A 22,149-nucleotide genomic window follows, 5' to 3' on the forward strand; every position below is an offset into this window, starting at 1 on the left:
CTCTCTCTCTCACACACACACTCGCTCTCTCACACACACACGCTCTCTCTCTCACACACACACTCGCTCTCTCATACTCAAACACACACACACACGCACACACTGTCTTTCTCTCTCTCACACACACACTCGCTCTCTCACACACACACACACGCTCTCTCTCTCACACACACACTCGCTCTCTCACACACACACGCTCTCTCTCTCACACACACACTCGCTCTCTCATACTCAAACACACACACACACACACACTGTCTTTCTCTCTCTCTCTCACACACACACACACACACACACTCGCTCTCTTTCTCTCACACACTCAAACACTCACACACTCTTATCTTTCTCTCTCTCATACACAAACTCACAAACTCTCTCTCTCTCTCTCTGTCTGATCTGAGTGAGTGCTGAGCGCTTTGTTGACAGTGTTTCAGCTGATACTCACACACTCTCGCACACACTCTCACATAGGGGTGTGCGATATGACGATTTTTAATCGTGGACGATTAAAATGTCTCCACGATCTGCTTTTGAAGAAATATCGTAGTATCGTGTTACAGTGCCTTCTATCAGTTCAGTTTTGGCGCCCCGTCTCTCAACTGTACAACGCGACGTAGCCTACAGATCACACGTTAATGAATAGATACGGGACACTGCAATTCACAAAAGTTCGTTATTTGCATAAGCCTTGCCGGTTAAACATTTAATTCACGCGCTGATGCGCTGTTCTAACGTGCGCTTTCCTGACCGCATATACCCACGACGCTCACATGCAGGTGTTCTGTCGATTTTTGCTGCCTTGTCGAAAAATGCTACCGTAGGCACTAGAAGCCTGTCAAACAGCGCCTGTACTGGACTAAGTCATCTTTCGAGTCTTATTATGCTAATACTGTTAAATACACACAATGTTTACATAAACCGGCTATGTCTAAAGTGAAAGCAAACATTTGAGAGAATATCTGGTGTAATATGCGTCTATATTAAACACGTCGCGTGCTGGTCTAAAAGCGACAGGAATAAATAGTACTGCCGCATGTCCTTAAAGGGATAGTTCACAAAAAAAAAAAAAAAAAATCTGTCATTATTTACTCATTCTAATGTTGTTACAAACCTTTATTAATTTCTTTCTTGTGCTGAACACAAAAGACGATTTTTTTAATGTGGGTAATCAAACAGTTGCTGGTCCCATTAACGTCCAGGAGAGAACCTATTAAAACTATAGGGGGACCAGCAACTGTTCGGTTACCCACATTATTCAAAATAACTTTTATTTTCAACAGAAGAAAGAAACTTATTCAGGTTTAAAACATCTTGAGAGAGTAAATTAAGACCATTTTCATTTTGAGGGAACTATCTCTTTAGTAAAAAAAAAAAAAAAAAAACACAAGGAAAAAATCACTCACTGACTGAGAACTTTAATATAGCTTTAATAAGAATCAATTCATTCAGTGAAGTCTCTGTAGTGTTTTAATTTCATATTTGTTTAATTTAATTACTTTCTTCAATGCTAACGCTAAATACACCTAGTGCATCTGAAAAATAAAGCACTATTTATTTAATTTGAATTATAATTTGTGTAATGTTTATCTTGTCTTATTTTTTTAATAACAAAGAAAATAATGACAACGATTTTTATCTTCGCCACTGGCCTAAATGTATGCCTTTGATACCTAAGGCTTTGTTTTTAACATAAGGACATTAGTTTGGCTGTAATGAACAGCCACTTGCAAAATATTAAAACCAACTTGAAAAAGAATCGTGATAAAAAATCGTGATCGTGATTTTCCTAAAAAAATCGTGATATGATATTTTTTCCATATCGCCCACCCCTACTCTCACACACACTCTCGCACACACTCTCACACACACTCTCGCACACACTCTCGCACACACTCTCGCACACACTCTCACACACCAAAAATGAGATGTAGTGTTTGGCAGCCCTGGCGCAGGCGTGGCAAGCCTTCCTGTTGTTGATCTTCTGGCACTTCCTCCTTATTAACGACACAATGCTTGAGCGCAGGTTTGTCCAGCTGTTAATTTGATCTCTCTCCTTCCCTTCCTGTGGGCGTGTCCCTCGCGCACCTCACTTCCTGTGGGCGTGTCCTCGCGCTCAGGCATCGACATGATGGGGAAGCTGTTGAAGATGCAGATGTTGGAGGATGAGGACGACCTGGCGTACGAGACGGAGAAGAAGCGCGCGAGCTCCTCGACGGACGCCCAGCCGGCCTGGATGCGAACGCTCCTGTCCACCGCCCGTAACTGGCTCCTGCTGATCCCCGAGGCCGTCAGCCCGCTCAAGCGCACCGTGGAGAACATCAAGGTATGCTGGGAAGGGCCTCGGGTCGTGATCCTGTCGCAGTCGGGCTTCTCCCTCCGAAGCTCAGAGAAACACTGATATTGATAATATCACTAATATTATTATTAGATAATATTGATTATTTTTTTTATAACCGATACCAATTATTTGCATGTGTCTGTGCTGATGACCGACATATAGAACTAAAGTTTTATTTCTGTTTTTGATAATTGACCGATCGGTGAGCCCCACCCCCCTTAGTTACTGTTGCCGTCTCGGACAAACCGTGGAAAAGATTGCGTTGACTCACACACACACACTGATGATGTGCTCCTCCACAGGACCCGCTGTTCCGCTTCTTCGAGCGCGAGGTGAAGATGGGCTCCCGCATGCTGCAGGACGTGCGTCAGGATCTGACGGATGTGGTTCATGTGTGTGAGGGCAAGAAGAAGCAGACCAACGACCTGCGCACGCTCATCAACGACCTGGTCAAAGGTAGCCGACCTCTGACCCCTCGCTCTGACCCCTGACCCCTCGCTCTCGTCACTAACCCGGTCCTGTTTCCTCAGGCATTCTCCCGCGCAGCTGGTGTCGCTACACGGTCCCGGCGGCCATGACGGTGATCCAGTGGGTGTCGGACTTCAGCGAGAGGATCCAGCAGCTGCAGCAGATCTCGCAGGCGGCGGCCACCGGGGGCGCTAAAGAGCTCAAGGTGTCCGACTCAACACGACACGCAGGATGTTCTTCCTCTGGGTTTAATATCCTCAGCACAAATATCGAAACATTCTTAAATCAACACACACTTCCTGGAGAAGCGTTTACCCACATACTCTAGTGTTGTGATCAGGTGGTCAAGATCTTTTCTGTGTGTAAGATGACTTAAAAGTGAAGGAGATTGTTAGGAAGTTATTTTGAAGTGTTGGTGATAAGTCATCATGTTGATGTTTAGGGTTCGAGCGCACATTGACGTGTGTGTGTGTGTGTGTGTGTGTCGTTCTCCAGAACATCCATGTGACCCTGGGGAGCCTGTTCGTGCCCGAGGCCTACATCACCGCCACCCGCCAGTACGTGGCTCAGGCCAACAGCTGGTCTCTGGAGGAACTGTGTCTCGAGGTCAACGTCACCGCAGCACAGGGGGCGGCACTCGACGCATGCAGCTTCGGCATCAAGGGTGAGCGAGAGAGAGAGAGAGTGAGGGAGAGAGAGAGAGAGTGAGGGAGAGAGAGAGAGAGAGTGAGGGAGAGAGAGAGAGAGAGTGAGGGAGAGAGAGAGAGAGAGTGAGGGAGAGAGAGAGAGAGAGTGAGGGAGAGAGAGAGAGAGAGTGAGGGAGAGAGAGAGAGAGAGTGAGGGAGAGAGAGAGAGAGATAGGGAGAGTGCGCATGAGTTTAAGTTCAGTAATGGTTCATATTTGATATTTAAAAAAGTTATTAAATTAGTTTAAAAATTATCCAACTAAGCAAGTTTTAGGTTAAAGGTGTGTTAGTGAGCTCTGCTGATGTGTGTGTGTGTGTGTGTGTGTGCAGGTCTGAAGCTGCAGGGAGCCGTGTGCGCAAACAACAAGCTCTCTCTGTCCACCACCATCTCCACCGACCTCCCGCTGACACAACTGCGCTGGATGAAGCAGAGCAACAGCGAGAAGAGGAACATGGTGAGTGGAGACACACACACACACACACACACACACTCACTCACTCACACACACTCTCTCTCTCTCTCTCTGCAGGTCACACTGCCCGTGTATCTGAACTTCACGCGGGCCGACCTCATCTTCACCGTTGACTTTGACATCGCCACCAAGGAAGACCCGCATCACTTCTACGAGCGCGGGGTCGCAGTCCTGTGCACCGAGTAGAACACGCTTTACCCAGCATGCCTCAGTGTAGAGAAAGAGCTCGAATGCTTCTCTTTACCCAGCATGCCTCAGTGTAGAGTAGTGTAATCATAACTGTGTGTAGTGTAATGATATCTGTCTTTACTGGGACGAGGTCAGAAGGTCAGAAGCATGTTGGACGATGGACTGTGTGTGTGTGTGTGTGTGTGTGTGTCTCACACAGATGTTTTAGAGGAACAGATGAGAATTGTGTGTTTTAGATGGAAAATGGAAGTTGGTCAGTTTTGCATGATTAGTGGTTTTCAATAAAGCTCAGATATCCCTGAAGTGTGTGTGTGTGTGTTCTGTCCGAGTCTTCTTCATCTGTGCCTGCAGGATCCCTGAAACACACTCTGATATATTCACGTCAACATAGACTACACACACACACAACATAGATGACAAACACTATTGAGTACACACACACTATAGATGACACAAACATAGACTACACACACACTATAGAGTACACACACAACATAGATGACACACTATTGAGTACACACACACTATAGATGACACAAACATAGACTACACACACACTATAGATGACACACACTATAGAGTACACACACAACATAGATGACACACACTATTGAGTACACACACACTATAGATGACACAAACATAGACTACACACACACTATAGATGACACACACTATAGAGTACACACACAACATAGATGACACACACTATTGAGTACACACACACTATAGATGACACAAACATAGACTACACACACACAACATAGATGACGCACACTATTGAGTACACACACACTATAGATGACACAAACATAGACTACACACACACAACATAGATGACACACTATTGAGTACACACACACTATACAGTAGATGACACAAACATAGACTACACACACACTATAGAGTACACACACACACACACTAAAGACGACACACACACACTATAGACTACACACTATAGACGACACAAACATAGACTACACACACACTATAGATGACACACACACTATAGAGTACACACACACACTATAGACGACACACAGTGGGTAAATTCTTCTTTGGTCCTCTGCTGATTCTGTAAGTTCACCGACTTGTAAAGGGTCAGGGGTGTGTAAAGGGTCAGGGGTGTGTAAAGGGTCAGGGGTGTGTAAAGGGTCAGGCTTGTGTTATCTGAACTTGTGTTATTATCACTGTTATCAGTGTCCAGATGTGCCGGACTGCAGAGGACCGGGAGACGAGGACAGGTGTGTGTGTGTGTGTGTGTGTGTGTGTGTGTGTGTGTGTGTGCACCGCTGAACACCTCGCCGCCGTCTCCTTCGTTTGGGGATCGAGTGCTTATTTCTCTCACTGAAATGTAAATCAGTTTATAACCTTCACACACACACACACACACACACACACACGTGTTGTTCTGGATGAGTTTGTTGGTAGTCTGTGACCCTGCCACTGACCCTTCAGTCTGAAACACGTGATCAGCTGATCATGAGCAGATGAAGCTGCAGCGCCACCGTGTGTCCTGATCCGGCACTGCAGCAGCGATGACCTCTGACCTCTCCAGATCATGTGCTTCTGACGGCTGTATCGTGAGCCGAGTGATTACAGGTTCAGCTGCAGCTTTAAACACACACACACACACACACACACACACACAGTAGACGAGACAGGAGCAGATGATCCGAGACCGACACTGGACTTTGGTTTTGCTGCTACAGACTTTATTTAAAGTGACGAACAAGCATTTAAATGAATCAAACAGTGATAATGAACATGATCTACACACACACACACACACACACGAGACTCGACTCCAGACTGTCATCGTACTGATAAACATCATCAGGTCGACTGCTTCCAATGACCCTTTACCCCTCTCTGAATGTCTATGGAAAGCGTTTGGATAATATTAATAAATCTCTCACCTTTACACACACACACACACACACACACACTCTCTCTCTCTCTCTCTCACACACACACACCCAATGAAACCATCCGTTCTCCTGACAATATGATCCATCATGACAGAAATATACAGTGTGTTTTACTCTACGCCAGCCACAATCAACACGTTCTTCAGTGTGTACAAGTGGATCAGCAGGAGGTCAAACTCACACACACACACACACACACACACGATTGGGCCACACTCAAGAGAGGTCAGAAGGTTAGGTTTGTTAGTCATAATTTATTGTAATAACTTTGGCATCATCAGTTGAACATCCTTCATGGACTCTTTCGTCAGTGTCTCTCTCCATCCGGATAACAGGACAGTGTGTGTGTGTGTGTGTGTGTGTGTGTGTGTGTGTGTGTGTGTCTTCAGATCTCCATGTCGCTGGTGCACCTCCTCTTCCTCCTCAGGCCCTCCTCCAGCTCTCCCGACGGGAACAGCTTCCGCTTGGGCAGGCCGTGGGGGTCCCGAGGGTCCGGAGCGGGGGAGCTGAGGCCGGACCGCGTGTGTATCCCCGAGTCCGACAGGTCCAGTCTCACACACACCTCCGGCCAGCAGCGGCTCTGCGAGTCCGAGTCGCTCGAGGACCTCATCAGGACGTCGGGATGATCCCGGATCCCGGCCCTCCTCCTCACGGGGCCCCGGGGCCGACGCTTCTGCACGCCTCCGTCAGAGGAGCCCGAGTCCTCAGAACTCCCGTCGTACGGATCCAGACACTGACACCGGGTCAGGAGAGAGAGGAGTTACAGCAGAGGCTCTCAGGGACTCACACACACACACACACACACACACAGGACTCCTCAGGGTCAGTCTTTACCTGTTGGTAGTTTTTCTGGAGTCTCTCAGGAGCTTCCCGACTTTCCGGAGCGCTGTAATCCCAACCCTGAGGTCAGAGGTCACATGAATTTCTGAAACCACAGAAGCGTTTGAGTGTAATCTGATCAGAAATACCTTGGTGCTGACATCAGACCATCTCGGGCTCGTGTCCGATTCAGAGTCTGAGCTGGAGTCTACTTTACACATCTCCTGACACACACACACACACACACACACACACACACACACAGAGAGAGATGGATTTTTTTTCATGCAGTGATACAACATTGCATTTACAGATGTACATTGATAGACATTCACATCAATCAAACGATAAAGAGAGAAATAAGAATGAAATTAAAGTTCACAATCTTACCATGTATTTGAACGCCAGTCTGCCAACAGCGTCTGACGGGATGATCAGCTCTTCCATTCCAGATCAGTGTGAGCCAACCCGACTGAAACTGCTCGCTTTATACACACATATCAGTGTGTGTGTGTCAGTCGAGGCCTTTCCTCTGATCTCAATGCAATTACACGGTAAAACACTCGCTTCAAAGATTCTTAAATATCAGAAGGAATTCGAGACGGTAAATCATAAGCAATCTGTGTTTAGGTTTGAATTATACTAATCATTTTTCACACAATTGGCAGAAGAAGAAAAAAACCAATGAATGCACGCGGACAGGTGAACAGACTTCATCTGATTGTATTTGGGAGAGAAACGATCACGTGTTTAATAGCATTGATATCCCCTGGAGTGATCGCTCACTTTATCCAATGAAACATCATTTTTATTATTTATTATTATTTTAAATTGCGTGTAAATGTGTTCTGTCGCGAATCCTTATCTATTGTATTTGTAAAGCTTTTTATCAAACATATAAAACATACTTTCTACTTTATTATTTCACCTTTTCAATTTAATATGATATGAGACATAAGAAAACGACACTTCATCCAAAGTCAGTACAATCAATCATATGTGATGTCATGTTCATGTAACAGGGAAGTTTCTGGGGGACGAAGACTAACAACTAATCTCACTAATAATTGATCGCAAACCTCCTCTGACGGACGGACGTACTGAGTGTGTTTGAGCGTGCGCGCGTGCGCGCGAGGGTTTGGGTTTGGAGTGGACGCGATGGCCGAGGCGCGATGCGTGCGCATGCGCGGCGCGTCAGATCCGGGCCTGCGGAAGGATGAATGTAAATGTCAAAGATGGCGGCGGAGGGAGGAGGGAAGGAGATGAACGAGATCAAGAGTCAGTTCAGCACGCGGGAAGGCGCGTATAAACTCCTCACACACTCCGAGTACAGTCGCCCGAACCGTGTGCCCTTCAACTCGCAGGGCTCGAACCCTGTCCGGGTCTCGTTCGTCAACGTCAATGACCAGTCCGGGAACGGCGACCGAATCTGCTTCAATGTGGGCCGGGAGCTGTACTTCTACATCTACAAAGGCGTCAGGAAGGTGAGAACGACGCGGTTATGTATGTCCACACTGGCGGAACAGCGGTCATTTCACATCATTAGGGAATGTCACACACACACAGACGCGCGCGCACTTTCACTGCTGACGCGCGTCTGTTTGTTTATCTCTCTCTTTCTCTCTCTCTCTCTCTCTCTCTCTGTGTGTGTGTGTGTGTTGCTTTGACAGGAGTGTGTTTGCTGTTCACTGAGTTTGAGGATCGTCGATCAGCTGTGAACAGTTGCTTAGTGTGTATAGGCCTACTAGTTCATATTCAGTGGTTCGTGTGTTCAGTAGCCTAGTTTAGTTTATGTTCGGTATTTCGTGTGTTCAGTAGTTTATGTTCGGTGGTTTGTGTGTTCAATGGTTTATATTCAGTGGTTTGTGTGTTCAGTAGTTTATGTTCGGTGGTTCCTGTGTTCAGTAGTTTATGTTCAGTGGTTTATGTTCGGTGGTTCGTGTGTTCAGTATTTTATGTTCAGTGGTTCGTGTGTTCAGTAGTTTATGTTCGGTGGTTTGTGTGTTCAATGGTTTATATTCAGTGGTTTGTGTGTTCAGTAGTTTATGTTTGTTGGTTTGTGTGTTCAGTAGTTTATGTTCGGTGGTTTGTGTGTTCAATGGTTTATATTCAGTGGTTTGTGTGTTCAGTAGTTTATGTTCGGTGGTTCCTGTGTTCAGTGGTTTGTGTGTTCAGTAGTTTATGTTTGTTGGTTTGTGTGTTCAGTAGTTTATGTTCGGTGGTTCCTGTGTTCAGTAGTTTATGTTCGGTGGTTCCTGTGTTCAGTAGTTTATGTTCAGTATTTTATGTTCAGTGGTTCGTGTGTTCAGTAGTGTATGTTCATTGGTTCGTAAGTTACTTTGTTTACAGTTCATATGTTCAGTGGTTCACATATTCACTCGTTTCTAAGGTTTCGTAGTTGTTATGGTCAGAGGTGTGTAGAGTATCCAAAAATTTTACTCAAGTAAAAGTAACAATCTTAACAGTTTCTTGATTAAGAGTAACAAAGTATCCAACGGAAAAACTACTGAACTAGTTAATTCAATTCACGTTTATTTGTTCAGCGCTTTTCAACACACATCGTTTCAAAGCATCTTTACAGAAAGTGCACGAGTCCACATTTCAGTGTACAGAGATCTGTTATCAGAGGACACGCAGTTATGCATTTCAGAAATGTACATATACAAAATCAGTTTAGCTAAAAATGTATTAATTTAAAGAATGTAGTAATTTAATGCTGAAACTATGAGCTCACTGAAGTGATGAATAGGCTACTTGTTTGTTAACAAATGATTGACATTTAGAGAAATGTAGCATTAGTGCGTGTAGATTCAGAGTTAGCATCATCTGATGTCTTCATGATAGACTGCATGGTTCCAAGTTACTTCGCATCATACAACAACAATTCAATAACATGTTATTATTTACATGGGTATTTAATTAAAATGATTCTAATTAGATGTCTTTAAAACAAACACAGAAGAGACTCAGAAGAGATTATTTCTGGCATGTCATCTCTAGCCCCAAAGTCATCGCATGTCCTTTGCTTTGTATAATAACAAACTATATCTATGATTGGGTTATTAGACAATGTTAAAATTAAGTTTTGCTCTTAAAGGCAAAAATGTGAAAACTCATCCGAACACAAACAATACTGTATTGTCCAGTGACGATCCTCTGTTCTCGTGTGATCAGATGTATCGTGTGTGAACTGACTCCTCAGATCTGCCAACTCGTTTGATCAAATCTTTCAACAGACTCGACTCAAAAGAGTGATTCATCTGTGAATGAGGCATCGCTCATGCCCCGCAAAATAATGTAATGAGAGGAACGTTGCCCAGCGTAAAGGAAAAGTGCAGGTTTTTTCAGTTAAAGTAAAAGTATCCACATTAAATCTACTCCTTAAAAGTACAACTTTTCCAATAAATACTGAAGTAAATATACTTCGATTTACTACCGACCTCTAGGCCTATTTATGGTTTTTTTTATGGTTCACATGTTCAGTAGTTTTTATGGTTTACATGTTCAGTGGTTTTTATGGTTCACATGTTCAGTGGTTTTTATGGTTCACGTGTTCAGTAGTTTTTATGGTTCACGTGTTCAGTAGTTTTTATGGTTCACATGTTCAGTGGTTTTTATGGTTCACATGTTCAGTAGTTTTTATGGCTCACATGTTCAGTGGTTTTTATGGCTCACATGTTCAGTGGTTTTTATGGCTCACATGTTCAGTGGTTTTTATGGTTCACATGTTCAGTAGTTTTTATGGTTCACATGTTCAGTAGTTTTTATGGTTCACATGTTCAGTGGTTTTTATGGTTCACGTGTTCAGTGGTTTTTATGGTTCACATGTTCAGTGGTTTTTATGGTTCACATGTTCAGTAGTTTTTATGGTTCACATGTTCAGTGGTTTTTATGGTTCACATGTTCAGTGGTTTTTATGGCTCACATGTTCAGTGGTTTTTATGGTTCACATGTTAGTTTTTATGGTTCACATGTTCAGTAGTTTTTATGGCTCACATGTTCAGTGGTTTTTATGGCTCACATGTTAAGTAGTTTTTATGGTTCACATGTTCAGTAGTTTTTATGGTTCACATGTTCAGTAGTTTTTATGGTTCACGTGTTCAGTAGTTTTTATGGTTCACATGTTCAGTGGTTTTTATGGTTCACATGTTCAGTAGTTTTTATGGCTCACATGTTCAGTGGTTTTTATGGCTCACATGTTCAGTGGTTTTTATGGCTCACATGTTCAGTAGTTTTTATGGTTCACATGTTCAGTAGTTTTTATGGTTCACATGTTCAGTGGTTTTTATGGTTCACATGTTCAGTGGTTTTTATGGTTCACGTGTTCAGTGGTTTTTATGGTTCACATGTTCAGTAGTTTTTATGGTTCACATGTTCAGTGGTTTTTATGGTTCACGTGTTCAGTGGTTTTTATGGTTCACATGTTCAGTGGTTTTTATGGTTCACATGTTCAGTAGTTTTTATGGCTCACATGTTCAGTGGTTTTTATGGCTCACATGTTCAGTAGTTTTTATGGTTCACATGTTCAGTAGTTTTTATGGTTCACATGTTCAGTAGTTTTTATGGTTCACATGTTCAGTGGTTTTTATGGTTCACATGTTCAGTAGTTTTTATGGTTCACATGTTCAGTAGTTTTTATGGTTCACATGTTCAGTGGTTTTTATGGTTCACGTGTTCAGTGGTTTTTATGGTTCACATGTTCAGTAGTTTTTATGGTTCACATGTTCAGTAGTTTTTATGGTTCACATGTTCAGTGGTTTTTATGGTTCACATGTTCAGTAGTTTTTATGGCTCACATGTTCAGTGGTTTTTATGGCTCACATGTTCAGTAGTTTTTATGGTTCACATGTTCAGTAGTTTTTATGGTTTACATGTTCAGTGGTTTTTATGGTTCACGTGTTCAGTAGTTTTTATGGTTCACGTGTTCAGTAGTTTTTTATGGCTCACATGTTCAGTGGTTTTTATGGTTCACATGTTCAGTAGTTTTTATGGTTTACATGTTCAGTGGTTTTTATGGTTCACGTGTTCAGTAGTTTTTATGGTTCACGTGTTCAGTAGTTTTTAATGGCTCACATGTTAAGTGGTTTTTATGGTTCACATGTTCAGTGGTTTTTATGGTTCACGTGTTCAGTAGTTTTTATGGTTCACGTGTTCAGTAGTTTTTTATGGCTCACATGTTCAGTGGTTTTTATGGTTCACATGTTCAGTGGTTTTTATGGTTCACGTGTTCAGTAGTTTTTATGGTTCACGTGTTCAGTAGTTTTTTTATGGCTCACATGTTAAGTGGTTTTTATGGTTCACACGTTCAGTAGTTTTTATGGTTCACGTGTTCAGTAGTTTTTAATGGCTCACATGTTCAGTGGTTTTTATGGTTCACATGTTCAGTGGTTTTTATGGTTCACGTGTTCAGTAGTTTTTATGGTTCACGTGTTCAGTAGTTTTTTTATGGCTCACATGTTAAGTGGTTTTTATGGTCCACACGTTCAGTAGTTTTTATGGTTCACGTGTTCAGTAGTTTTTAATGGCTCACATGTTCAGTGGTTTTTATGGTTCACATGTTCAGTGGTTTTTATGGTTCACATGTTCAGTAGTTTTTATGGTTCACATGTTCAGTAGTTTTTATGCCTCACGTGTTCAGTAGTTTTTATGGTTTACATGTTCAGTAGTTTTTATGCCTCACGTGTTCAGTAGTTTTTATGGTTTACATGTTCAGTAGTTTTTATGGTTCACATGTTCAGTAGTTTTTATGGCTCACATGTTCAGCAGTTTTTATGGCTCACGTGTTCAGTAGTTTTTATGGTTTACATGTTCAGTAGTTTTTATGCCTCACGTGTTCAGTAGTTTTTATGGTTTACATGTTCAGTAGTTTTTATGCCTCACGTGTTCAGTAGTTTTTATGGTTTACATGTTCAGTAGTTTTTATGGTTCACATGTTCAGTAGTTTTTATGGCTCACATGTTCAGCAGTTTTTATGGCTCACGTGTTCAGTAGTTTTTATGGTTCACGTGTTCAGTGGTTTTTATGGCTCACATGTTCAGTGGTTTTTATGGTTCACGTGTTAAGTAATTTTTTATAGCTCACATGTTCAGTGGTTTTTATGGTTCACGTGTTCAGTAGTTTTTATGGTTCACATGTTCAGTGGTTTTTATGGTTCACATGTTCAGTAGTTTTTATGGTTCACATGTTCAGTAGTTTTTATGCCTCACGTGTTCAGTAGTTTTTATGGTTTACATGTTCAGTAGTTTTTATGCCTCACGTGTTCAGTAGTTTTTATGGTTTACATGTTCAGTAGTTTTTATGCCTCACGTGTTCAGTAGTTTTTATGGTTTACATGTTCAGTAGTTTTTATGGTTCACATGTTCAGTAGTTTTTATGGCTCACATGTTCAGCAGTTTTTATGGCTCACGTGTTCAGTAGTTTTTATGGTTCACGTGTTCAGTGGTTTTTATGGCTCACATGTTCAGTGGTTTTTATGGTTCACGTGTTAAGTAATTTTTTATAGCTCACATGTTCAGTGGTTTTTATGGTTCACGTGTTCAGTAGTTTTTATGGTTCACATGTTCAGTGGTTTTTATGGTTCACATGTTCAGGAGTTTTTATGGCTCACGTGTTCAGTAGTTTTTATGGCTCACATGTTCAGTAGTTTTTATGGCTCACATGTTCAGTAGTTTTTATGCCTCACGTGTTCAGTGGTTTTTATGGCTCACATGTTCAGTGGTTTTTATGGCTCAGATGTTCAGTGGTTTTTATGGCTCACATGTTCAGTGGTTTTTATGGCTCACATGTTCAGTGGTTTTTATGGTTCACATGTTCAGTAGTTTTTATGGTTCACATGTTCAGTGGTTTTTATGGCTCACATGTTCAGTAGTTTTTATGGCTCACATGTTCAGTAGTTTTTATGGTTCACATGTTCAGGAGTTTTTATGGCTCACATGTTCAGGAGTTTTTATGGCTCACATGTTCAGTAGTTTTTATGGCTCACATGTTCAGTAGTTTTTATGGCTCACATGTTCAGTAGTTTTTATGGCTCACATGTTCAGTAGTTTTTATGGCTCACATGTTCAGTAGTTTTTATGGCTCACATGTTCAGTAGTTTTTATGCCTCACGTGTTCAGTGGTTTTTATGGCTCACATGTTCAGTGGTTTTTATGCTTCACATGTTCAGGAGTTTTTATGGCTCACATGTTCAGTAGTTTTTATGGCTCACATGTTCAGTAGTTTTTATGGCTCACATGTTCAGTGGTTTTTATGGCTCACGTGTTCAGTAGTTTTTGTGGCTCACATGTTCAGTAGTTTTTATGCCTCACGTGTTCAGTAGTTTTTATGGTTTACATGTTCAGTAGTTTTTATGGTTCACATGTTCAGTAGTTTTTATGGCTCACATGTTCAGCAGTTTTTATGACTCACGTGTTCAGTAGTTTTTATGGTTCACGTGTTCAGTGGTTTTTATGGCTCACATGTTCAGTGGTTTTTATGGTTCACGTGTTCAGTAATTTTTTATGGCTCACATGTTCAGTGGTTTTTATGGTTCACGTGTTCAGTAGTTTTTATGGTTCACATGTTCAGGAGTTTTTATGGCTCACATGTTCAGTAGTTTTTATGGCTCACATGTTCAGTAGTTTTTATGGCTCACATGTTCAGTAGTTTTTATGCCTCACGTGTTCAGTGGTTTTTATGGCTCACATGTTCAGTGGTTTTTATGGCTCACATGTTCAGTAGTTTTTATGGCTCACATGTTCAGTGGTTTTTATGGTTCACGTGTTCAGTAGTTTTTATGGTTCACATGTTCAGGAGTTTTTATGGCTCACATGTTCAGTAGTTTTTATGGCTCACATGTTCAGTAGTTTTTATGGCTCACATGTTCAGTGGTTTTTATGCCTCACGTGTTCAGTGGTTTTTATGGCTCACATGTTCAGTGGTTTTTATGGCTCACATGTTCAGTAGTTTTTATGGCTCACGTGTTCAGTGGTTTTTATGGCTCACATGTTCAGTAGTTTTTATGGTTCACATGTTCAGTAGTTTTTATAGCTCACATATTCAGTGGTTTTTATGGCTCACATGTTCAGTGGTTTTTATGGTTCACATCATGTTCAGTGGTTTTTATGGTTCACATGTTCAGTAGTTTTTATGCCTCACATGTTCAGTAGTTTTTATGGTTCACATGTTCAGTGGTTTTTATGGTTCACGTGTTCAGGAGTTTTTATGGCTCACATGTTCAGGAGTTTTTATGGTTCACATGTTCAGTAGTTTTTATGGCTCACATGTTCAGTAGTTTTTATGGCTCACATGTTCAGTAGTTTTTATGGCTCACATGTTCAGTAGTTTTTATGGCTCACATGTTCAGTAGTTTTTATGCCTCACGTGTTCAATAGTTTTTATGCCTCACGTGTTCAGTGGTTTTTATGGCTCACGTGTTCAGTGGTTTTTATGGCTCACATGTTCAGTAGTTTTTATGGCTCACATGTTCAGTAGTTTTTATGCCTCACGTGTTCAGTAGTTTTTATGCCTCACGTGTTCAGTGGTTTTTATGGCTCACATATTCAGTGGTTTTTATGGCTCACATGTTCAGTGGTTTTTATGGTTCACGTGTTCAGTAGTTTTTATGGTTCACATGTTCAGGAGTTTTTATGGCTCACATGTTCAGTAGTTTTTATGGCTCACATGTTCAGTAGTTTTTATGGCTCACATGTTCAGTAGTTTTTATGGCTCACGTGTTCAGTGGTTTTTATGCCTCACGTGTTCAGTGGTTTTTATGGCTCACATGTTCAGTGGTTTTTATGGCTCACATGTTCAGTAGTTTTTATGGTTCACATGTTCAGGAGTTTTTATGGTTCACATGTTCAGGAGTTTTTATAGCTCACATATTCAGTGGTTTTTATGGCTCACATGTTCAGTGGTTTTTATGGTTCACATCATGTTCAGTGGTTTTTATGGTTCACATGTTCAGTAGTTTTTATGCCTCACATGTTCAGTGGTTTTTATGGCTCACGTGTTCAGTGGTTTTTATGGTTCACATCATGTTCAGTGGTTTTTATGGTTCACATGTTCAGTAGTTTTTATGCCTCACATGTTCAGTGGTTTTTATGGCTCACGTGTTCAGTGGTTTTTATGGTTCACATGTTCAGTGGTTTTTATGGTTCACATGTTCAGTAGTTTTTATGGTTCACATGTTCAGTGGTTTTTATGGTTCACAATTCACATGTTCAGTAGTTTTTATGGCTCACATGTTCAGTGGTTTTTTATGGCTCACATGTTCAGTGGTTTTTTATGGCTCACATGTTCAGTGGTTTTTATGGTTCACATGTTCAGTGGTTTTTATGGTTCACACGTTCAGTGGTTTTTATGGTTCAAGTCAAGTCACATTTATTTATATAGCGCTTTTCACAATACAGATTGTATCAAAGCAGCTTCACACTGATAACATGAAAGTAGTACAACACAGATCAATAATACTGCTAAACACTAAATAACCCCAACTGAGCAAGCCCAAAGCAAGCCAAAAGCAAGGCGACAGTGGCAAGGAACCAAAACTCCATCAGATTGGATGGAGAAAAAACGTTGGGAGAACCCAGGCTCAGTCGGGGGCCAGTTCTCCTCTGGCTTACATTCATATTGTTTAAATATAAATATTAAATATAAATATTGTTTATGAATAAAACGGCGCCATAACATATCGCAGGCGTTGAGTCGTCTCTTTACAGGCGTTGGGGCATCCGAAATCCCCGTGAGAGGCTGGACACAAAACTGGACCTGACGAACGCCATTTTTCTCGGGACAAGTGTCCCGAGATAACAGCAGAAAGGCAGATGGGAAATAATTAGCATAGCTGATGTTCATAATGATTTCCATTATACAGGAGTCGGTGTTAGAAAACCACTATCTCACAAACTCTCCGTAACCTGAACTCTCCGCAACCCAACCATACGCGCCGACCCGTTTGTCTGAAAGGCTGTCGAGCCCCACTGGTGCGTTAAGCAGTTTCAGTGGCAAACGGTTCCGTATGGCATAACAGAGGACTAGAAGGTAAGCATTATGTGAATGCTTGACTAAAGAGAAGCGTCTTTAATCTAGTTTTAAACTGTGTCAGCGAGTCAGAGGCTCGGACCGTATCGGGAAGGCCATTCCAGAGTTTTGGAGCTAAATGCGAGAACGCCCTCCCTCCTTTACTGGCCTTCGATATCCTAGGAATGACCAGAAGCCTTGAATTTAGTGATCTTAAGGAACGCGGTGGATTGTAGGGCGAAAGAAGGTCCGTTAAGTACATAGGAGCTAAACCATTTAGGGCTTTATAGGTCAGTAGGAGTATTTTGTAGTTGATGCGGAACTTAATAGGTAACCAGTGTAGAGATGATAAAATCATCTCTACACTCACATGTTCAGTAGTTTTTATAGTTTATGTTTCATCATAGAAATTGAATTGAATAGACTGAAATGGGAAAGTAACAGAATCTCCTACAATACACGTGAGCAGGGTTGAGTACTACGCTCCTGTTGCGGTGTTTCCCGGATCTGTGTGTGTTTGGCAGCGGTTCAGGTGTTTACTTCTGCTTTCTAGTTGATAGTTGAGGACATTCACTTGCATTATTGTCCTGTTGCCTCCGTATCTCTGAAGTGTGTAACAGCGCTGGCTGTCTCTGTTGGCCACAGGCTGCTGACCTGAGCAAACCCATCGATAAGAGGATCTACAAGGGGACGCAGCCCACGTGCCACGACTTCAACCACCTGACGGCCACGGCGGAGAGCGTGTCGCTGCTCGTGGGCTTCTCTGCGGGACAGGTGCAGCTCATCGACCCCATCAAGAAGGAGACCAGCAAGCTCTTCAACGAGGAGGTGAGTGCCCGCACACCAAATTTGCCAAATTCCATGATGTAATAAAGTGTTCATTTTTTAATCTCTGGATTCCGTGACGTTTTCCACACGGCTGAGATCACAGCGCTCTAGAGCTGATCATGCCGTATTTGAGTTCAGTGATGGTTCATTTTCGTTGTAAAAAAGTTATTAATTTAGTTTTTGATTTAATTTAGTAGATCTGGAGAAAACAGTGATGTCATCGTCCAGCTCGGTTCAGTAATGTTGCTGAATATTAAATGTCCCCATTTGTATTTGTTGGTTTAATAGACTAGTGTAGATTACTCTTTTTTTTTTTTATTATTATTATTGGAAATGTTCAAATTCGGTGATCTTTCTACATAACCCATGCCTTCTCTGTCTCGTCCATCTCACTCAGAGACTCATCGACAAATCCCGCGTGACGTGTGTGAAGTGGGTCCCGGGCTCGGAGAGCCTGTTTCTGGTGGCCCACTCCAGCGGGAGCATGTACCTGTACAACGTGGAGCACACCTGCGGCACCACGGCCCCGCACTACCAGCTGCTGAAGCAGGGCGAGAGCTACGCCGTGCACACCTGCAAGAGCAAGTCCACGCGCAACCCGCTGCTCAAGTGGACCGTGGGCGACGGCGCGCTCAACGAGTTCGCCTTCTCGCCCGACGGGAAGTTCCTGGCCTGCGTGAGCCAGGACGGGTTCCTGCGCGTCTTCAACTTCGACGCGGTGGAGCTGCACGGGAATATGAAGAGCTACTTTGGCGGGCTCCTGTGTGTGTGCTGGAGCCCCGACGGCAAGTACATCGTGGCCGGCGGCGAGGACGACCTGGTGACCGTGTGGTCGTTCGTGGACTGCCGAGTGATCGCGCGAGGACACGGGCACAAGTCGTGGGTTAGCGTGGTGGCGTTCGACCACTACACCACTAGCGTTGAGGAGAGCGACCCCATGGAGTTCAGCGGCAGCGACGAGGACTTCCAGGACCAGATCCATTTCGGGCGCGATCGAGCTAACAGCACGCAGTCACGCCTCTCGAAACGCAACTCCACGGACAGCCGGCCGGTTAGCGTGACGTACCGCTTCGGCTCCGTGGGCCAGGACACGCAGCTCTGCCTGTGGGACCTGACGGAGGACATCTTGTTCCCGCACCTCCCGCTGTCCCGAACGCGAACGCACACCAACGTCATGAATGCGAGCGGCCCGCCGGCGGGAGGAAGCGTTAGCGGCGCCGTGATCCCGACCGCTAGCAACCCCAGCGCTAACGGCAGCAACAGCAGCGCCGCTAACACGCCGGCTAACTCGCTGCCCGCGCCGCTGCCGCGCTCCAACAGCCTCCCGCACGCGGCCGCCGGCTCCGGCTCCAAGAGCGCCGCGACCGAGAACCCCGTCGCCACCGGCGTTAGCAAGTTCGCCACGCTCTCGCTGCACGACCGTAAAGACCGGCACCCCGAGAAAGACCACAAGCGAAACCACAGCATGGGCCACATCAGCAGCAAGAGCAGCGACAAACTCAACCTGCTCACCAAAACCAAAACGGACCCTGCCAAGACTCTGGGCACGACGCTGTGCCCGCGCATGGAGGACGTGCCGCTGCTCGAGCCGCTAGTCTGCAAGAAGATCGCGCACGAGAGACTCACCGTGCTCATCTTTCTAGAAGACTGTATTGTCACCGCGTGTCAGGAGGGCTTTATTTGCACATGGGCGAGACCCGGCAAAGTGGTGAGTCGCGTCTCTGTCATTATACAGAGAGAGCAGGACCATAATGCAACAGTGTGTGTCTAGAAGAGCATAGCGCCACAGTCCAGCTTCAGTCAGGTCAGCGATGGCTCGTTTCTGTTGTAAAAAAAGTCATTTAGTTCATATATATATATATATATATATCCGCTCTGGAGAGACCGTGATGTCATCGTCCAGCTCAGCCTCATATAATGCTGTCAGTGCAGGAGATCAGAGATATCGAGGAATATTAATTAAATGTCCTCAATTAAGACAAAGGCGACGTGCCTCGCGAGAGCCCAGACTCGCCGACGAGCAGCAGTGTGTGATTATGATTCAGGCGTTACAGGTCAGAGGTCAGAATATTCCTTTCAACCCGTCCGCCACGAGGTCCATCAGAACTTCTCCTGAGTGGGTAGTGTGTGTTCTGTCGTCAGCGGTGGCTAGCGTAGATCGCGGGGAGCGACGTTCGTTTAGAAACGCTTCCTAACCAGAGACGTTCTAGAAGGACATGTTGAGTTTCATCAGTTCTCATGATTATAGTAGACTACCGCGCTCGGCGTCTATTAGCGCTGCTGGGTGTTAGCGCTCGGCGAGACTTGAAGCGCGTTCACCTTTGGGTAATGTTGTGTGTATTGGAGGATTGTGATTGGAGTTTTCCCTGTGCAAACGTTGTTCTCTTGTTTTCCTCAGGGTTTACTGTCCTCCCAGAACCAGGCCAACTCTCCCAGTGGAACAGTGGTATAGCCCAGAGTTCCTGCGGCTCCCAGACGTCTCCCCGGTTCCCTCGCCGCGAGCGCAGGAACGCGTCTGTGCGTCAGGGCGCCGGCCACGGGCTTTCCTTCTCATTCCCCAGAGTATTTATTTCATATGGTTTTCACTCTCAGTTGCGTCTCACTGTATTCTGTTCTCTGGTGTATTTCGATCTTGCCCACGGTTCGGGAGATCCGGGAACCCGGCTGGAAGAGCAGTCACGTCCCTTTTAATACAGTTTTATTTTCACCCTTTCATACGGAGTAGATTTGACCCCCATTGTTAAACTTTGCACTGATTTTATTTTGGGTTTTCGTTTTTTTGTAAGTACTATAAAGGATCAAACAAGAGAGAAGTAGACGTTCGGGGAAGGCCTTGATGCACTCGGCTTTAATATCCTCTGTCTTGAATCTGAATCTGAAAAGCTGGATGCTGCAATCATTAGTTTTTTAAAAGAAAATTTGTTTGCACTTAATAGTTTATTAGAAGAGAATGGCTTTACATTTTTGTGTGCAAGGACTCACAGACCGGTATAATGTGGAGAATTATGATTAAAAAACTTTGTATCTATTGAGCATTTATTTTAATATTGTTTCAGATAAAAATCTGCTTTGTATTATATGTAAAATATTGTAATTCAGTGATTTATTGGGGCAAAAGCAAATGATCAGTAACTCTAGTGGAAGTTTGTCATCATTACAGGAAATAGTGACATTTCTAAAGCAGAAAAATAGACATAATAATATTAAAAATAATCTTAAATATGCAGGTTTCTGTTTTTTTCTTTTCTGTTTCATTTTTCCTTGTCTCTTGTACAAAAGTCACCCAAATGTATTTTGATAATATAGGAGATTTATGTAATGGATACGCTAGATTGACAGAACAGTGTGTCGTCTGGCTAATAAGCTCAGGAAGTCTAGCAGACGAAGAAAACTAATCTCATGAAAGAGGTTCAAGAGTTCATATTTTGCTTACCAACAGCAAAGTTATTCGATGTACTACGAAACCCACTATAGGACGAGCAGTAGACACTATTAAACCGCTGTCATGACTTACCCTTCTTTGTGACTAGCAGTCATTGTTAATGAGATGTACACTAACCGGGAAAGATGTGGATGATGGAAGTGTCATATTTTTGATTCATGTGGTTAACATTTTGCATTTCACATTTTGTTCTTCATTAAAAAAAGTCCACGGATGTTTGCTCTGGTGTGTGTCGTCCTGTTCTGTGTGCTAGTTCTTACCGTCACCTCGGTGCCCTGTTTCCGAGTGTGTGTGTGTGTGTGTGTGTGTGTGTGAAGCAGTGTTCCTGAACTGCAACTTTCAGAACCGCTCACAACTGGTTTATTCAATGCTTTTGTTACTTTTAAGCTAACTTTTATTCATGCCGATTGTTGTCCTCATTGTTCACAGTGCTTGCTCCAAATGCATTAATGTAACCCTTCCCAGAGTGCATCAGTGTACTGTAGTGATGTTACTGTAAGAGATAGGGGTCACAGTAGTAGAGTTTTAGTGTCCGTAGAGAGAAATAGGCCTTTTGTGTCTTACATCTTTAAGTTCTGCTCATGAAAAATGGGAGCAAAAACAAAAGTGTTGCGTTTATAATTTTGTTCAGTGTATATGATGTTGAATATAATGTATAATAAGTAAAAGTGGCCTACATTTACATATGTCGTCAGTGACAGAGATCAAGCATATTCATGTAAAATAATCTTGTATTTCAGCTTCGGAATCATGAATATTGCTATTCTGGCGTCTCTATTGTCCAAGACTATTCGTTTACGCACACAATGTTAATATCAAATTTACACAATGTTAATATCAAATTTAGTATTTTTTTGTTAACCTTTAATCATATGTCTTGAAGTATGACAATAATATTGAGAAACCAAGTAGTCGTCACAGCCCTGTAGAAGCAGTCCTGGTCTGTGATGTCATGCATGGCACTTTGAAG

At 43.1% G+C, this 22,149-nt stretch overlaps 3 protein-coding genes across 5 annotated transcripts in view; 2 read left to right on the forward strand and 1 right to left on the reverse strand.

Annotated features, from left to right (window-relative positions):
* dync1h1 (dynein, cytoplasmic 1, heavy chain 1) overlaps positions 1-4,457 on the forward strand; it is a 52,918-nt gene extending 48,461 nt beyond the window's left edge. For both annotated transcript variants that reach the window (XM_039669402.2, XM_039669403.2), the window contains exons 73-78: positions 2,118-2,323; positions 2,641-2,794; positions 2,869-3,011; positions 3,302-3,470; positions 3,823-3,947; positions 4,023-4,457. In XM_039669402.2, the coding sequence (XP_039525336.1) occupies positions 2,118-2,323; positions 2,641-2,794; positions 2,869-3,011; positions 3,302-3,470; positions 3,823-3,947; positions 4,023-4,151 (926 nt within the window). In that variant the 3' untranslated portion in view covers positions 4,152-4,457. The remainder of the gene's footprint in view (positions 1-2,117; positions 2,324-2,640; positions 2,795-2,868; positions 3,012-3,301; positions 3,471-3,822; positions 3,948-4,022) is intronic.
* A 1,865-nt stretch (positions 4,458-6,322) lies between these two features.
* On the reverse strand, positions 6,323-7,630 carry LOC148973609 (uncharacterized). Of its 2 annotated transcripts, none has more exons than XM_089120653.1 (4): positions 7,298-7,630; positions 7,057-7,131; positions 6,923-6,988; positions 6,323-6,821 (listed from the first exon to the last, which is right to left on the reverse strand). In XM_089120653.1, exons 1-4 carry the CDS (start codon positions 7,352-7,354, stop codon positions 6,474-6,476), a joined length of 546 nt encoding a protein of 181 aa, XP_088976779.1. In that variant the 5' UTR covers positions 7,355-7,630; the 3' UTR covers positions 6,323-6,473. The 2 variants fall into 2 exon arrangements, with proteins under 2 accessions (XP_088976779.1, XP_088976781.1); XM_089120655.1 differs by having other exon boundaries at positions 7,057-7,128; positions 7,298-7,495.
* A 468-nt stretch (positions 7,631-8,098) lies between these two features.
* wdr20a (WD repeat domain 20a) lies at positions 8,099-20,961 on the forward strand. Its single transcript, XM_039669438.2, has 4 exons — positions 8,099-8,391; positions 17,555-17,737; positions 18,135-19,445; positions 20,136-20,961. The coding sequence occupies exons 1-4, from the start codon at positions 8,134-8,136 to the stop codon at positions 20,187-20,189; spliced, it is 1,806 nt and encodes a 601-aa protein (XP_039525372.1). The 5' UTR covers positions 8,099-8,133; the 3' UTR covers positions 20,190-20,961.
* Positions 20,962-22,149: the final 1,188 nt, after the last annotated feature.

Source organism: Pimephales promelas, chromosome 15 (assembly GCF_988280905.1).
Source record: "Pimephales promelas chromosome 15, fPimPro1.hap1.1, whole genome shotgun sequence".
Taxonomy (NCBI): Eukaryota; Metazoa; Chordata; class Actinopteri; order Cypriniformes; family Leuciscidae; genus Pimephales; species Pimephales promelas.

Coding starts and splice junctions, on each gene's coding strand:
- LOC148973609 (XM_089120653.1), bottom strand. CDS start 7,354: ATGGAAGAGCTGATCATCCCGTCAGACGCTGTTGGCAGACTGGCGTTC. Junction 7,132..7,297: donor GACTGGCGTTCAAATACATG/GTAAGATTGTGA, acceptor TGTGTGTGTCAG/GAGATGTGTAAAGTAGACTC. Junction 6,822..6,922: donor TCCAGAAAAACTACCAACAG/GTAAAGACTGAC, acceptor ACCCGGTGTCAG/TGTCTGGATCCGTACGACGG.
- wdr20a (XM_039669438.2), top strand. CDS start 8,134: ATGTCAAAGATGGCGGCGGAGGGAGGAGGGAAGGAGATGAACGAGATC. Junction 8,392..17,554: donor TCTACAAAGGCGTCAGGAAG/GTGAGAACGACG, acceptor TGTTGGCCACAG/GCTGCTGACCTGAGCAAACC. Junction 19,446..20,135: donor GGGCGAGACCCGGCAAAGTG/GTGAGTCGCGTC, acceptor TGTTTTCCTCAG/GGTTTACTGTCCTCCCAGAA.